Raw genomic sequence first — 17927 nt, forward strand, 5'->3', positions numbered from 1 at the left:
CAAAAAAATATTTCTGAAAGTTTTGCCACAAATAGAGTATAAGATCTTTCATGAGTGCTTGTGGGTTCTGGTATATTCCCCTCAGGAAATAAAATACAAATGATCTGGAAAGGGGAAAGAAGGGCAGAGAAGGCTTCTAAGACCTTGGAAAACCCTTGAAACCCAGATCCAGGAGTCTAGAGAAATTCCTTACACAGACATTGAGTTTCTGTAGGGACACTTTTTACAGCCATCACACTTTACCCAGATGGTGGCAGTCATGCATTTTCATTATGTTTTGGGGTGCAGGTAGCTGCTCTGTCTCAACCTATAAGATCACCCCAAAATCCTGACCTCATCTCCCTGTTCAGAGGTTTCTTTGCCTTAGATGGCTCCCCATTTATATGCTGGGACCCCATCCAGATGAGCGGAATCTTGGCTGCTGAGGGGTGACAAACATGCTTGGAAGCCTCCCTGTGCCTCAGTTTCCTCATCTGTCACATAGGAATAATAATAGAACACACTTTATCAAACTTTTATAGTTATTAGAAGAATTAATACATGAAAAGCACTTGAAATAGTGTCTGGCACATGGTGAGTATTCAAGAAGTGTCAGCTGTTTTTGTTGTTGTTTCATTAATAAAAAAATACAATGTTTTCCATAAAATTAAGACCTTGGAGTCCAACTAGTTCCAATTTCCTCAATTCATTTTGCAGACAAAGAAACTTCAACCCAGTAACTTATACAATGCCTGTGTTCTTCAGAGTTTAAAGACTAAGTGAGATAATTCACAGAAATAAAACCTCCTCTTTGGAGTCCCGTAGTCTTACGTTCAAGTTCCCACTCTGTCGCTTGCTAGCCCGAGACTTTGGGCTCCCCTCATCCCTTCTCTGAGCCTCTCTAGGTCCTCATCTGTAAATTGGATATAACATGACCACCTGGCTAGAATGTTTTGAAAACTGAAAAGCAATGACTGAAAAAGTTAACGACTGTGACTACCATGCTGCCTAGGAATTCATGAGTGTTCAGTAGCTCGGGACTGCCGTTCTCAGAGTCATTCAGCAGGACAGAGAGCGTGCTGGACCTGGACCCCCAGACCCCTGACTGCCAGCCAAGCTCACCACCACACACCTTTATTTAAAAACAAACAACAAAACCAAAACATGAATTTGCTTACAGTACTTTCTCTCCATTTTCTTCAATGACTATCTTGTCATCGGTGGATGTTATCAGCTATCAAAAACTCCCTGTGCCTGCTGATGGATAAGATTTTGTAAGCTTTTCATTCTTCAAAAAAGAAAAGGGGCGGGGGGGCGCAACTCCCACTGCTGGTCCAAAGTTTTTCCAAGTTGTTTGGTTTGGGGTGAGCGGTTTTATTCTGCCAGCTTGAGCCCCAACAATCTGTGCCTGCAGAAACAACTTGCAGATGTTAAAAAATAATAAAGAGAACACTATGTGTGGCAGTGATCTTACAAACCTGACACCTTTGTTGGAATAAAAATGGCTAGAGAAAGGTTCAGGGAAGGACAGAAATTGAACTGACACTCTGGTTTCCTTTTTGGGCAAATGCGATGAATAAATTCTAGCTCTAGATAACAAGGCATGGTACTCAGGCCTATCAGAAAACAAATTTTTAAAACTTAACATCCATGAAAAGATCACATATGTCCCACAGTGGTCCCTCTTAAAGATTTTACAATGCTCATTTATAAATGAAAGGCTCTGAGAAGTCCTGTTTTTTTTGTTTTGTTTTGTTTTGTTTTTAGAAGTCCTGTTTTTAAGAAACATTTCCAACACTATCCAAAGCATTGTTTCCTGAATGATGAGCACAAAATTTCCATCAACACCAAGTAGGACAGTGGCATTCTAGGAACACCATTCAGGAAACTATACAAGGTTTAAAGTCCGGGATCTTAAAACAACCAATGAGAAGAGCTTCCAGAATAGGTTTTAATTTTATTGTGAGTCTCTCTACTTCAGCCATTTTAGACAAAGGATACAGACTTTTGCTTTCTTACATTTTGCTTTCTTGTATTTCCATTGTATTTGTGGGGGCTGGAACTATAGTATCTGCTGATAACATGTGTTTCAGAGAGCAGAACAGAGCTCTTGATCATTAGCCATCAATGCAATTGTCTGGGAATGGAGGAAAAAGTAAATAAAATAAAATGAAAGCAAATCCACCTGGGTTCATGTAAGGGCTATCTCCAGAGCAGCCAGAGGATTGCCTTGTCTTCCACATGGTAATTTCTGAGAGCGTTCACATTGTTACTAGGCTGTGAACAAATGTTACAATTTGGGAATGGAGACTGTGAGCCCAAACAAAGCAATGAAGTCTGTGTACAGATATATAAATGCTTTTAATGATGAGGAAAGTTACTACCGAATGAATCCTAGAATTCTCCTTTCTTGATTCGCAAAATGGGGCACACAAAAGAAGTAAAAATGCCACTGGATCTCCTCCTGACCACACTGCAATGCTCATTATCATCTGTCTGTAAGAGTCACAAATTTTTCACCTTCTTTCCTTTTTTCTCACAGTTCATCCTCTACTCTCAGATAAATACACATCAAATGCTTTCTCTTCTTCTTTTTTGTTGTTGTTGTTTAGTTTTTACTTCATAATCATGAACTTAACTCTGCAATCTAGCTCTTGGAGGGGAATAAGGAAAATATGGAACCATAGACCTACAGTGAGATCACAAAGGCTATTTTGAGCAGATCGGGGTGAAGTGGTGCTTTCTTGGGCTACAGAAAGAATGGTCTGGTAGATAAGATAACACACAAGTCAAATGTATTAGATTTGTCCACAGTCAGCAATGGTGATCCTCTTGCTGGTCTTTCCATTCCTAAACCCAAACCCATCCATGCTTCCACAATATTCATGTCCTCTTTCACTTTGCCAAAGATCACATGCCAACTAGCCAACTACTCCATCCTGGCCGTGCAGATGAGAAACTGGGAACTGTTTGGGTTGCATCCAGCATTTGCCACGGACAGGATGCCCAGACCCATGTGCTTCAGGATGAAATCCTCATCATAAACTTTGTCCCTAGAGATGGACCTGCCCCCAGTTCCATGATGGTGTGTGAGGTCACCACACTAACACAGAAATCCTAGAATAATCCTGTCAAAGCAGGAATCTTTATAATCACATCCTTTCTCTCCAGTGCTCAGAGCATGAAAGTTCTCCACTGTCTTAACACTTTGTCTGCAAACAGCTTGGAAGAGACAGGGCTCAAAGGCTTGCCATCCATGATGGTGTCAAAGAACACAGTAAGCTTGACCATGGTTGATGACTCAGGCGGCTCTGGGGCAGTGATGTCAGCAAGGCTGAATGCTTTCTCTTTTAATTCCTTATCTTCCTCCCTTCCACTTTAGCTCTTTCAGGAAAAAAAAAAAATTAGAAAACGTGTTTAATTATTACAGGCTTTCTATAAATAATATTTATTTCAAGACTCTTAAAAAGAGAAAGATATCAAAAGACATAAAAAATTAAGCATAGCCTGTGGCAGGGAGCAAAATAAAATGAATGAAAACTAGCTTAACAATTATTGGACTATTATTATCCCTTTAGACTTGACCTTTTGGTAAGTCATAAATAAATACCATCCAAATTTGACAGAAGTAAACAGCAAAAATCATGCAACAGCAATCTGACAGAAATATCACTTTTATTGATGTCAAAAAAGTGGCATTTCTTAGCCGTTTAATAAAACAGGGATTATGAAGAAAAGTAAATGTTGAATTATGCCACATGAGTCTCATCTACTTGGCAACATCTATGAGCTAATTTGCTTGGCAGCTGCTTTGCCATTTAGATAAAAATGCCTATTACCTAGAAAGTTGGTTTTTTTAAATGTGGTTAAATTTAATTTGATTTAACATGTATTTTATAGTGAAAATATATAAATATATTCTATACTAATGCTGACTACATAAATCAATATTTTATATTGATTATGGATCTGATACCTTTTTCTATTGTCTTTCTCCAGGAAGCAAATAACTTGGATAAAAACACAACCAAAACAGAGAGTGCTTGGCTCTTCAGAATGTGGTACAGCTTTGATCACAAGTATCCTTTGATAATGTTGATCTCCCAGATCCTGCTGCCCAGCAGAGATGAACTTCAGGCACTTAGTCACTGAGCTGTATGCTCCTGCTCGTCAAGCAACACAGAAAGGTAAAGTGAATTCATGACCAAATTTATCAAAAAAAAAAAAAAAAAAAAAAATGCATAGTCCATACTTAAGTGTTATGAAGAGCTAACACGAAATCTCTCAAGGTCCAGTGAATTTGGTGTATTCATGGCAATCTAACATTTCCTAAATACCAGATGATAAAAATCTTACAGTCTTAAGGACTGGTCTATTTTTCTAATTTTACTATTCTTCCCTTTGCAAAGATCTTACTTCTGGTAGAGTTGGCCAAGGTAACTGCATAAAAATCCTTCACCTTTCTCCAAGAAACCCATGTGTGTGCTCTTGTTTCATGCTGTAAAAAAATGAAGTGAGGCTGAGGACAAAGGGAGTGAATGGTCTGAGAAGAAGAATGATTCTGATCACCTCATTATAAAATAACATTACTTTATTTTCTAGGCAGATTAGAGTAAGCTCTTCCTAGTGAAGGCCAGTTTTAAAATTCTACCAATCAGGGTAAACATAATGGCTCAGATACACCTTGCCATGTGAATGACATGGCTGAGAAATCAGGCCTGAAAGGCTTTGCCATTGTGAGGGGCAGTAAGTGGTCCATCTCTAATGCCAAGCAAAAGCACCACGGAAGAAAGGAAAGAACCATGCTGAAAATTGAATGTGTTGGGTCTTTGTAATTAGTTTTCCACACTCACAAATCTTCCTCCTTTCGGGGAGAAAATGTCAGTCACTGGGTGATTTTAAAGCACCAAAGCAATGATTAAAACCACAACAGATCAGTGGGAGAGGAAGAATTAAGAACAGTGAAAAGAAATTCCATGAATAAGGTGAAGAAGAGGTAAAATGGGAAGGGGAGAGGAGGCAAGAGAAATACAGGAAATTCACAGTAGGAAGGAAAGGAAGGCAAATTGGGAGGAATGGCTATGTAAGAAAAAAAATTAAATGAGACTGAAGAGAAGCCAGTTGAAGATTGCTGAGATAAGCCAAAGGAAAACAGGTGAGCCTTTAAAGAGAAATTCTGCAGAGGTAGAGCATTCCAAGAATTACAAAATGGACCTGTGGAAGGTAGAGGGGTTGGGAGCCTACGGTTTTGTTTTCCCACAGCCCTGCTATCTATGGACGGATATCTCTCCTTGTTCAGTCTTGAGCCTTTTTGGACACGTAGGTTTCCACTGCCTTTAAAGCCCTGCCTCTTGGTCATTAACTACCTCTTGGAGGTTCTGGTATCTCATTAACTGCGCATAACCTTCCTGGTCTCTCTAAGGGAAACTGGTTCTTCGCAGGTCGTGCTGCTTTACGTTCCAGGTTGATTTCTCATCTAGAAACACAATTTTCTCCTGCCATTGCTTTAAGTATCTGCTAACCAAATTTTGGTAAGTTACAAAAATTTGACTGGAAAGTACACAAAGGCTGCTTTATTATGAAAGATATACAGTAAGAAAATGTCTTTTTTGGGTTCCTGGATCTAATTTGCAAGCTCCCAAAGTTGTTACTCATGTGTCTGACCCACTGGCTATAGACTGGAGGTTCTCATGACCTCCTCTCTGGAGGAGTGGCTCACAGAACTCAGGGAAATGTTTTATTACTAGATCAATAATTTATTATAGAAGAATAAGAGATGCACAGGGCAAGGTATGTGGGAAAGGTCATCTAGCTTTCATGTCCTCTCAAAGTGCACCACTCTGCCCAAATCTCCACATGTTCACAAACCAGAAAGCATTCTGAACCCAGTCCTTAGGGGTTTTATGGAGGCTTCATTATATGGGCATGATTGATTAAGTCATTGGCTATTGGTGATTGAACTCCATCTCTAGCCCCTCTCCTTTCCCAGAGGAATATGAGGGTGGGGGGAAGAAATTTCCAGCCCTCAAGTCACAGGTTGGTGCTCCTGGCAAGCAGCTCCCATCTTGGGTAGGTTCCGAAGGCCACTCATTAACATAACAAAGGATACTTTTGTTGCTCTCATTACTTGGGAAATTCTGAGGTTTTAGGAGCTCTGTGAAAGACCAAATCTGTATGTCTTATTATAAATCATAATAACACAAAATGGCAAATCAGAAATGAGATGAAAAATGTTTTTGCTCAAACTCTGACAATGCTGTGAGGAATGCTTTATAAGGAGGAAAGGGAGTAAAAGTGAAAAAATAACTTGGAAACCAAAAAGGAAAGTGGAAAGTCACCCAAATTTTTAGCTTAGAGCAGTGACACTAAATTCAGATGATATCATAGTTTTTGTCTCACTTTTCACCAGGGCTTTCTTTCCATATGATTATGGACAGACTTGCAAAAAAATGAAAGCAGATTTACCCTGTCAGTAATATCTCTTCTCATGGTAATCTGTCCTCCTGTGCATTCATTCTAGAAATTTTGTGCTACCATCACTGCACAAATATATTTTCACTTAGACCACAAAGTTTTATATCCCAGTTATGCTCTGAATTCATACCCAGAGAGTAGCAAGCCAACCCATTTCTACTTTGTGATGTCTTGATATACCTGTATTTCCAGAGACAAATTATCCACTTGGCTTTTGTGTTCTTTCTGCTGTTCGCCTAGAGCCCACCTATGTGCCCCTCGAACTGCCTAGGTAGGCTGCTCCAGTCACCAGTAGTGTAGGGATGATCCCCACCTCAGGGTCAGGTTTCCTGGCCCGGGCCCAAAAGAAGTTGTTACAAAGCTGAAAAAACTGACTATGCAGTTCGAGGCTGTTCGAGTTTCATTTCCGTAAAATTGCATCATGCAAATGAGGCATCATAAAGCATTACTGACAGAAGGAAAAGAAGAATAAATAAGCCTCCGTGTGCACCTATGTCAGTCAGGATTCTCCAGGGCAAGGGAAACAGAACCAGGAGGAGTACACACACATGCGCGCACACACACACACACACACACACATGCATAGCTAGGCATACCCATACACATAAGCTTATATAGATTTATTCCAAGGAATTGGCTTTATGCAAGTGCAGCATCTGTAGGACAGGCTCTCAGTCTGGAAACTCACAAGCAGGGGTTGATGCTGCAGTCTTGAGGCAGAATTCTTTCTCCCTTAAGGAAACCTCAGTTTTGCTCTTAAGGTCACCCAACTGACTGGATGAGGCCCACCTACATTACTGGGATTATCTCCTTAAAGTCAACTGATTGGTGACAAGATGGTGTCACACCTACTGAATAATTAGGTAGACCAGCCAACTACTGGGTAGACACATAAAACCAAGCATCACAGTACTCAATTTGCATTCAATTTAGGCCCCAAATTGAGACCCTAGAAAGACCATCTTAGTTCACTGTTGGTATCAATAAAACAAGCCACTGTTGCTTGGACAGTTTTGTTTTTTTATTTTTCCATAACATAATTAAGACACATATACATTTCTATAACATTTTCCCCAAAACTATGGGGAAATAAAAATAATAAAAATTAACATTCAATGAATAATGGCTCAAGTACTGTGTTGAATGCTTTACATTTATAATTTCATTTTACCTCCACAGCTCTGTGGGAGGTTGGGAGGGGCTAGAGACTATGTATGATGCAACCCAGATGCATTGCTGATTGTGTGGGCCTTTCCTGAAACAACCTGGGCTCTGTTGTTCAAGAGCCTTGTTGGAAGCCTATGGTGCCAAAATTGAGGGTTCATTAAGATGTCATTGTGATTCCATGTGGGCAGCAGTTCTGAGTCATGCAGTGCAAAGGAGCAATTGAGAAGGGGAGAGAAGGGAAACTATGTTACTGACCACTGATGCTTTGCCTTCGGGGACATCGTTTCACTCAATCCTCCTCACCACCCTTTTTGTTTTATTTCATTTTACAACCACCCACTTTGAGATGGAAGAAACAAAGTCTCAGAGAACCTGAAGAACTTTGTTAAGGTTTTATAGGTAGTGTCAGTTCCCTGATTCAAGCCCAGATCTCTCAATGTAAAGTCCATAAATAAACTCAAATGAACCATATCACTGATAACTCTGTATTGAGTATATCCCTCACTTTACACATAAAACCCCATCTTGATATGTTCATAAAGTCACTGTTAAAGCAATGACTATTATGACTGCTTACATTATGTAGTACAGAGCTCACATCTCAAACACCTGTTGAAGATACATGGAATGATAAAGTTAGGAGTCCTGGTTGGTCACACTAAGAACACCACCATAAATGAGTCCCCAGGTTTCTGAGTCAGGTCCTCACATTTTTAAACATGCCAAAGACTCCAAGAATGGTATAGGTTCAGAAGGATGAGTATGCCTCAGCCAAGCTCAAAGGAGGTACAAGTATCAACCAGACACGAAATTCCTAAATCATGGAATATCCTTTCTTCATGAGAAGGTTCGAGTCACAGTCTGGCCTCTCATGGCACTCTTTATCCATCTTCTACTCTCACCCCCTGGCTGATCTGCCCCAGCCACGCTGGCCTTCCTGAAATACAACAAGCTTATCCCCACTTCCAGGCCTTTGCACTGACTCTTCCCACCGCTTGGGATGTTGTCCCCTCAGACATTCACTTGCCTCCTTCCTTCACCTCTTTCCTTCAGTTGACCGGTGAGATCGTCTTGGCTCGGTCTTTAAATTAACAGTCCCCGCAAGAACGCTCCCTCAGCCCTCATTTGCTTCATTTTTCCCCATAACACTTCCCACCATCTGACACAATATGCAGCTTATTTATTTGTTTAAATGGTCTCCTCCAACCCAGATATGTGCTTTCTTAGAACAAGGATGTGAGTCTGCTCTCATTCACTGGTGTGCCTGGCACATAGTGAATATTCAGTAAATATTTATTGAACAAATGAATGGGTAGACAGATGGATGAATGGATGAATGAATGAATGAAGCAAGCCAATAAGCAATATTTTCTATTCAGGGCACTTTCATACTAGACAATGATGTAGCAGGAAAATCCAAATAATTATTTGAAGTGAATTTGAAAGCAGAGCAAGACAGAATGTATAGTTCTAGTGTTTTCTTTTTTTTTTTTTTTAAGATTTTATTTATTTATTCAACAGAGAGAGATCACAAATAGGCAGAGGCAGGCAGAGAGAGAGAGAGGAGGAAGCAGACTCCCTGCTGAGCAGAGAGCCCGATGCGGGACTCGATCCCAGGACCCTGAGATCATGACCTGAGCCGAAGGCAGTGGCTTAACCCACTGAGCCACCCAGGCGCCCAGTTCTAGTGTTTTCACCCAGACTACCATTTGGCACCAAAAGAACATCCACCCCCAAGGCTCAGCGTCCCTCTCCCTAGGCAGGGACAGCCACCCCAGCAGACTTGCATCTTTCTTTCTTCACTAACCACCTTCCTATGGTTGAGTCATCCTTCCTGATTTAATTAACCTGATCTGTTCTGGGCAAGCCTGAATCAGGCTTAGAAACCATTCTCTGTCTGGATGACTTTGAATATAACTTATCTCATCAATTGTGTGTTGATTTTATTAGTATACAGAGCTCAAAATTTTAGAGCCCTCTATCATCCTCACTGATGATCTCTTCTAATGAGGAGGTGAGAAGCAGAAATGACACCCCCTTATTCATATTTCTAAGACGTCAGATAAAATGACTTGCTCAGATCCACAGTGATACAGCTGGCATGGCAGCTTAGGTGGCCTGATTCCTACGTGACAAATGATCCTGCTCAGCTGTCTGCCTCCTACAGTCTCTTTCCATTCTCTCATTTATCATCTCTCTCCTTAAGAGATGTGTATGTATTAGTCCTTAAGCATGTGTAGATATTAGTCTTACAAATGTGAATGGCGCGGGATAAGAATGACCTTTTCCAAAATAAAAAGGGCAGCCAAAATCATTTTTAGCACTTCCTGTATACCAACATCAACTGAAAATAAGAAGTTATTATGTGGCTGCCAACATTTTACATAAGTGTAAGAAAGCATAAGAATAACAATGGATTGGCGAGTTGACACAGTCACGGAATTACATAAAGCCACGTGGATGGAGATTTCCTTCCCATCACTGGTTTAGAATGAAGAGTGCACTGAGGTATTACCAGCAAAATGAAAGGCCCATGGCAGAAGTGTGGATGCTGCAGCTCTGGAGTTTTCCATTAAAGAGTCTGGCAGGGAAAATGGCAGATACCAGACCCCCTTCTCTACTGAAGTGTGAAGGCTGGGGCTGCATTCCAGGAAAGTAAACACAAACATGGGAATCATTCAAAATGACACTTGGAACCAAGTATTTAATGGATTTAAATGGAATGGCATTATCGTTGGGGGGGGGGGGATAGTAGGGGGGGGGGAAACCCTTCCCCTCCTAAAACTTGACAGAATTCATTATATCCCACACAGTCAAACTTATTTTAAATCGTAGGTATGAATATTGTGAACAGCAATTTCCATTTTAAATGATAATCACTGCATTGCAGTTTTACTTATTCTGACTAGCAGACGCATCCATGAATTATTTATTGGGGTAGGACTGTGGCCTTGTGAATGACTTGAGTTTACTTCGCAAAAAACTCTCAGAGGAAAAAGGACCGTTAGCTCTATGATCCCTGTTTTATAAATGAGACAACAGAGCCCAAAGGAGGGAAAAGGCACATCCAGGGTTACTGATGGACTTGGAGCTAGCATTCCTAATCAACAAAGAACAGTCTGTGTCCAGCCAAAGAATCCAGGGGTCCCAGTCCTGGTGGTCCATCCACTGAGTTTTGGTAGACATCAGTATATGTGCGATGTTACTGTTTTAAGTGTGCACCCGGCATACGGTTGATAGTTTTATATGACAGCTTCTTTGGTGGTTTATCAAAAGCCTCACTAGTTTGGAGGCAGGGCGTGTTTCATGTCCAGCAGCAAGAAGGAGGGCTAGGAGAGGGTGCAAGTAAGATATCCTTTAGTCAGTTTTATTTCGTGCCTACTATGTGCCAGTGCCAGACAATATACTAGGTTCTGAGGGCCCAGCAGCAAACACGGTTGATACCGTTGACCCTCATGAAGTCTTGCTAATTTACCTCATTAAAATGAGTCATGACCCCTAAACCCCCTTCAAATGGCATGTGGACCTTAGTGTAGGAAGAAGAGACCCTGGCAACACCAGAGCTTAACTGGTGGAATGGAAGGGAGGAGCTGGGGGGTTGGGGGGAAGACACTCCGTAGGGAAGCTGTAAAAAAAAATCATTTATAACCCTCACTTTGCAAAATGTAGCCAGATAACTCCCCTAGGCATTTCAGAAAGCAGATTTCAAAATATTGGAAATGTAAGTAATCAGCTTTCTAAAGACTCTGCATGGTAACTGCTTCCCCCTGAGAAGCTGACTGTGAGGACGCAGCAGTGCAGTTACCATTCCCATCCATTGGCTGTTCAGCTTGGCTTTTAGTCATCCTTATTCTTGTATGTGTTGGTGTAGAAAGACCCTGTAGATAGCCTTTGACATAGCACCTAATTAGAAAGAAATTAAAATTCACTAAAACACTAGCTTGCTGGATCCTTGTGTTTTCATGACCTATCTTCTCTTTTGGCTAAATCTATGAGAAAAGTTGATGAGTTAGTAAACAGTTTTTTACCAATGGTAACTTTTCCATTTACCTCTCAGAGCCAAAACACGATTAAGACAGTTAAATAGTAGTTTTCTCAAGATTGTATAAACTAAATATACTGCAGTGTTCCATAACTGGACTAAAACTCTTCTGGATGCCTGAGAATTGACAACAAGTATGACTTGGTGAATTGTTGCCCAAAAATATTGGACCCCCAAGGAGAATAAGTTGTGGGTCTGGAGATGATAACTGAGTTTTCTGCAATAATCTTAGGATTCTGCAAGAGTAGTGACATCCTTAATTTGTTTTGCCTTTTCTTCTTTAAGAGTTTTAGTAATATTCCTATTAGTGAGAATGTTTTTTCATTTCATCTTTATTTTAAGCAAATGATATGAAAATCTGGATTTATTCAAATAAGAAATCAGAAGGTGACTCCTCTTCCAAAATGGATTCATAAAATGCATTCCTTTAAATCCAATTTTTAAAAAAAATCTGTTGAGCACTTTCTCATTGCAAAGTACTATGTTAGATTCTCCTCACTTAGTCATTACATGTATGTTTATCAAGGGCATACCATGAGCCAGCTAGTGTTCTGGCATGAAGGATATAGCCACTGACAAGTTCTCACAAAACTTGCATTCTACCCTGGGTCTGTTTTTAAATTTCCCACTTACAGACGTCTTTTCAGGAACATGAGTACGGTATAAAGAAAAATACACTTAGACATTCCACTATTGGTTTTTAGAAAATTGAGGAAAGTCTGTCTCACAAGTCAGGATGTACTGATTTGCTATTGTAGCCTATCCACTTCCTAGTTGTATAAATGGGGAAAGTTATTCACCGTCTCTGTGCCTCAGTCTCTAAACTGCAAAATGGAAATAACAGAAGTCCCCACCTCATGGCTCTGTTTTGGGAATTAAATGAATTAACACAAAGTACTTAGAAAAGAGCTCAAAAATGTTATTAGCTTCATTATATTATCATTATTGCCCATTGATGTCTACATCTGTTAAATGGCGACATCATGTAATCTGTTTAGTATTCATTGTCATTTATTATCTCTGAGTGACCAAAATGTCTATTACTTTGTATGCTTGTAATAATTTTCAGTTGCAACATCCATATTTTAATATGATAAGAACATCTTCAGTCTCCACATAAACGAAAATTTCCACGTAGGCTATAAATCATACATAATTCTTCTTATTTGATCTTGAGTCAATGGATATAGCTAGATGCTAGGCAGTTCCTTTGTGTCCTCTGCTCTGCACATGTGATTGTTTCATTTATGATTTTTCTAAGTTATAGTCCATCATCCCATAGTTATTTTTCTGGAAATTACACCACAGATAGCAATTTTGACTTGATAGAGAAGTGCAGGCAATTTTTCTGTTCCACAATGAAAGCAATACAAGCCTTTGATGATAATTATTCCTCTTGTACCTTCTCGTGATAAAGGAAATCTTTCAATTGCACCTTTCAGGTGAAGCTGTGGTGTTTTGTCATTAGCAGTAAGATGTTATATTCGAAGATTTCTAGGTCAGCATTGAATCATTTTATTTGAAAAAAAAAAAGAAGAAGAAGGAAAAAATGTGAAGACTGACAAAAATATATGTATTACCTTAACATTGCTACTTTTGAATTTAGTTTTAATATTTCTTCCTATGAGAAAGAGTGTTTTGCTTAAATTTTCTTCCACGGTTACTTGGTCACTCCTTCTCCAATGTGGGAGCCAAGGCGTTTACAGGCTGCCAACAAATTCATGAGCTACCAGAGACATATTATTAGCATGAGCCATTGCCACAGCCCCACATGTTATCACCTGACAAGAAGACGGAGACCAGTCTATCCTGGGACCATACCATTCGGCCCTTGTCTGCATGAGAAGCTGTGGCAGACACAAAGCCTGTGGGCAGACATGCTCCTGCCTAATTAAAAATTCACATCCCCAGGTAGACGGTGATGACAGATCCTCAAAGTGTGTCAAACCGACTAATAAATCAAAGTATGCTAGTGGTTCAGCGAGGAAGAGATTGTTGGTGACGTAAGTACTGTTCTTCTAGTCATGTGGCAAAGAGTCCATGGAGGGACTGGGAGTTCCTAACATGAAAGTAAACAACGGGATGGGAGGAAGAGCTTTCTGAGCAGAGGGAATCCCATGGAGATCCCAAGACAAGTGTGGCACGAATAGCTGAAAGAAGCCTGAGTGAGCCTGCCTGCAAGACACAGAATCGGAAGAAAGACGAGAGAGGAGGCAGTCTCCAGAGAACAGTGCCGTCAGCCTTTGAAGCCAAGGATGACATTCTTATTTCCCACCTCTAGTATTATCAGAATTCTCTCTCATTGGTATGAGTGTCATATTTTTGTTCGGTAACTCAGGTAGTGAAAGGTAGAGCAATGTATCATAGGTTGAAGGGCTTTTAAAGATTCCTTTCTGTCACAAATCTGGTTCATCTGTGTGACCGTCATTTATCTGGTCCCTGCACATTTAATGCTTCCAGAATTGGATTTAGTTTTAATACTTATTCCCCTCGGGGAAAAAAAAAATAAGTAATTTGTGTAAATATTCTCACTTGTTTTAACCGAATTTAGTTTTAATCCTTCTTCCCTAAGAAAAAAAGGTAACTATGACTTCAAGCTTCTTTTGAAATCCCAAAATAAGAAACGGTAAGATAAGTAAGAAATTCTGGTTGCCCTCAAGATGCCAGCAAGGTGGAGACGGCAGCCAGAAAGGCACTAAGAACTACGGGCACATCATGAGCGAAGTGTTCTAGAAGCCAGAGGCCGGTGTAGCCCGCTAGCCAGCTGTGGATAATCAGGGAAGTCCCACAGAAGTAACTCTGGAACTGGGTGGGGAAAGAAGTAAGATTCTGTAAGGAGTGGGCCTGAAGACACGAGGGACTTCCTGGCAATGGAAACAGCTCAGGCAAAGACACAAACAGGGCGTGAGGCCTTTGGAAAATGGGGAGGGTTGTCAGCGGGACATGAAACGGAAGCATGTCATCGTGTGGACAGATTGGGCAGAACCACATGTGTCACGGCCAAGAAAATGGATAGTATCTTACCGACTGCAGGAAACCGATGCAGCGCCTTCAGCATGGAGTCCCACAGTCCAATCTGTTACAAGGAAGAAGACTCCTGGCCCTGTGGAAAGTGGCGTGATGGGGAGAGCGAAAACCTTAAAATGATTTCTGGTTAGTTGCTTCCGAAGACACCCACCAGTTTCCCATGTAGATAAAAATGAGGACAGCAATGTTTACATTCTTCTTGGAAAGTTACTTTGGAACACTCATTATGTGTTTTAAAATATAAATGCAGTAAAATGCGAATATATCATTTCAGTATGAGATTGGTTCTTAAATCTCACTAACGAAAGTGATCCAGAGGTGTAATTGTTAGGGCCTACCAAAATGTGTTCTAGTTTATTTTTTTTAATTATTAACAGGTTACTTAGTTGTACTTAGGGGAAAATAATAGACTGATTTCCTCTAACAAAGGCAAAAAACAAACAATCAAACAGGACTTAAATATGAGAAAAAAGCAGGATAGGCCCCCAAAAAAAGTCATTTTGGAACACGAACTTTGATTTTCATACTTGGAGTACAATGCTGAGTAGCTGGCAGCCGGCAAAAAAGCTGGTCAAGGGATTCTGCCCTTGAGCAGCCAAGTGGCTCATCAAAAGCACCATTCCAGTTGTTTGTTTATGCTCCAGAAGACCCAAGGGGGTTAACTTGGACACTCAGGAAACAGGCAGTCTCTGCTTTCTGCATTATGTCCCTCAGTGTATCCTTTGTCAGCACCTCCAGCCCATTTTAGGCCAGGTCTGCACAATTTCCTTATTCAAATTGTTCACTGGTCATCAAAAAGGTAAATTAAAGAAGCCAAGGCAATCCGGATTTTAAATGAAACTGCAAGAAAAAAAAAATATATACACTTCCCCTGCAATAGGCATAGGAATTTATGCTCGAGCGTGTTCTCCCACATGAAGGCTGCTTCTCCCCTCACTATCTCACCTTCTGTCCGTGGTCAGCAATCAGGCCACCTTGTCTTTCTTCAAGATGTGCCTGTGCCGGGTACTGTTATGGTGACCGGCTTTTTCCTGTTTTCCTGTTTTGGTACCGAAATCCCACCTCCTGTGAATCCCCTGAGAAACTCCTCAGTCCCAGGCATAGTGGGACAGTTGGTCACCCCAGTACTTTGCCCCTGGATTATAAGAATTAACTCCACACTGCAGGGGTAATAAGACCCAGGAACACTGCACCTTGAAGAGGTTGCAGGAAGTATTTTGCATTTCCTATCAAATTCTTGCAGTCATTTTTCAAAAAAGGTTGTATTTATTTTTTTGAGAGAGAGACTGAGCGAGAGAGAGAGTGAATGAGAGAAAGAGCACCAGCAGGGTAGGAGAGGCAGAGGGAGAAGCAGACTTCCCACGGAGCAGGGAGCCCCCGAGGCTCAGTCTCAGGACCTTGAGATTATGACCTGAGCCGAAGGTAGAAGCTTAACTCACTGAGCCACCAGGGCCCCTCGGCAATTTCTTTTGGCTGTGGTAAAATATACAATACATAAAATGTACCATTCACCATTTTCCATTTACTTATAAGTAAATAAATATTTTTTTATTTTTTATTATTTATTACTTTTAATTTTTTATTGAAGTATAATTAATATGCTATGTTAAATTAGTTTCAGATGTATAATATAATGAAGCAATAGTTCTGTACACTACTCAGTGCTTGATCCCCTTTATCTATGTCACCCATCCCCCTATCCACCTCCCCTCTCGCAACCACCAGTTTGTTCTCTGTATGTAAGAGTCTGTTTTTTTGCTTGTCTCTAAATGTTTCCTACTTTCTTTTTTTTAAGATTTTATTTATTTGTTAGAGAGAGAGAGAGAGCACAAGCAGGGAAAGCAGCAGGCAGAGGGAGAAGTAGGCTCCCCGCTGGGCAAGGAGCATAATACAGGACTGGATCCCAGGACCCTGGGATCATCATGACCTGAACCGAAGGCAGACGCTTAATCTACTGAGCCACCCAGGCATCCCCAAATGTTTCCTAATTTAAACAGCCCACTCAGTCTTTCTGCTCAGCTTCTTATATTTCAGTTACCAATCCATGGTCAGAAATGGAAGAATTTCTGACAGAGGTTTTAACTAATCTGACAGAAATGCTGAATTCAAATTCACCTTCGAAGAAAAGGCTGCTTTTAATTCCTAAACTGTTGCCCTAGAATGCCACTAGTCCTCAGGCCACACTCAGCTTTTTGGGATAGCCACTTGCCAGCGGTAGCTGATGCTATCGGCTTTTAAATGTAGGGGAAGAAGCACAGGAGAGCTAACCTTGTTCCAAAGGAAACAGACACATCCTCAAACTACTGCTTTTCACATGCCTTGAAACCATTTCCGGGAAATTTCTTGAAATCCACCAGTGTGTTAGGTTTCACTGACCTAATCCCTATAAACATGGCCAGAGCTGATTTCCAGCTTGTATATACAGACTCCTAAACAACTCTAACTCTAATCTTTTATTACGTGGTGAATAGCTGTAACAGGAAAGACCATCACTGCTTCTCCCTTTCCTCGCTACTCCTTCCCAGCAACCTAAAACACCTCTTCCCACATCCCGCAATAGTGCCTAGTGCTTGGATTGCAAGTGCCAAAACCTTTGCTTTTCTGTCCCCTGCTTCATGTAGACACAGATTGTGCTTGGAGCTGCCAAAAGCAGTGTGCCAGTGTCAGTCAGGAGAAATGACTGCCCCAGGCTGGCTACATGCACTGAAGGCTCGTGGCACTGAAGGAAGAGAGGACCACACTCAGAGGCAGGTACCCCACATCCGAAGAGCTCCAGCAGCACAAGCTCAGAATTCTGGACTTTAGCTTGACTGATTTTTTCCTGTTTTTTGGTTTTGCTTTGTTTTGTTTTATTCTTAGTTTGAAGTCCTCAGGCCTTCTCTGAACTAAAATGTTCAGAAAATGAACATTATGATAATTGGTAATTGTACAAGCACTTTGCAAACATCAAGTGCTTCATAAAGTTGAAATGATACCAAATTCAGTGACAGGTTTATAAGCCTGAAGGCCCTCAGACTCACTATGCAGATATAAACAAAGAATTTTATTACATTTTTATTATTTTTAAATTCTAGCTGATTTTATGTGACATTTAAGATTATGATGAGCATGTAAGTCACCTCTCAGTCTACAGATATACCTTATTGAGAAATCTTCCTCCCTAGATATCTGGCACCTACAAATCCCATTCCTTTGAAGAAGACCCACTGTGAAATGGATATACCCCATACCTCCATCA

General features: G+C 40.7%; 1 protein-coding gene and 1 pseudogene across 2 annotated transcripts in view; one reads left to right on the top strand and one right to left on the bottom strand.

Annotated features, from left to right (window-relative positions):
• Positions 1–17927, top strand: part of SLC9A9 (solute carrier family 9 member A9) — a 695514-nt gene that overhangs the window by 590722 nt on the left and 86865 nt on the right. For both annotated transcript variants that reach the window (XM_059163846.1, XM_059163845.1), the window contains one exon: positions 3983–4058. In XM_059163846.1, the coding sequence (XP_059019829.1) occupies positions 3983–4058 (76 nt within the window). The remainder of the gene's footprint in view (positions 1–3982; positions 4059–17927) is intronic.
• Positions 2778–3318, bottom strand: LOC131825043 (peptidyl-prolyl cis-trans isomerase A-like; annotated as a pseudogene).

This window comes from Mustela lutreola, chromosome 2 (assembly GCF_030435805.1).
Source record: "Mustela lutreola isolate mMusLut2 chromosome 2, mMusLut2.pri, whole genome shotgun sequence".
Taxonomy (NCBI): Eukaryota; Metazoa; Chordata; class Mammalia; order Carnivora; family Mustelidae; genus Mustela; species Mustela lutreola.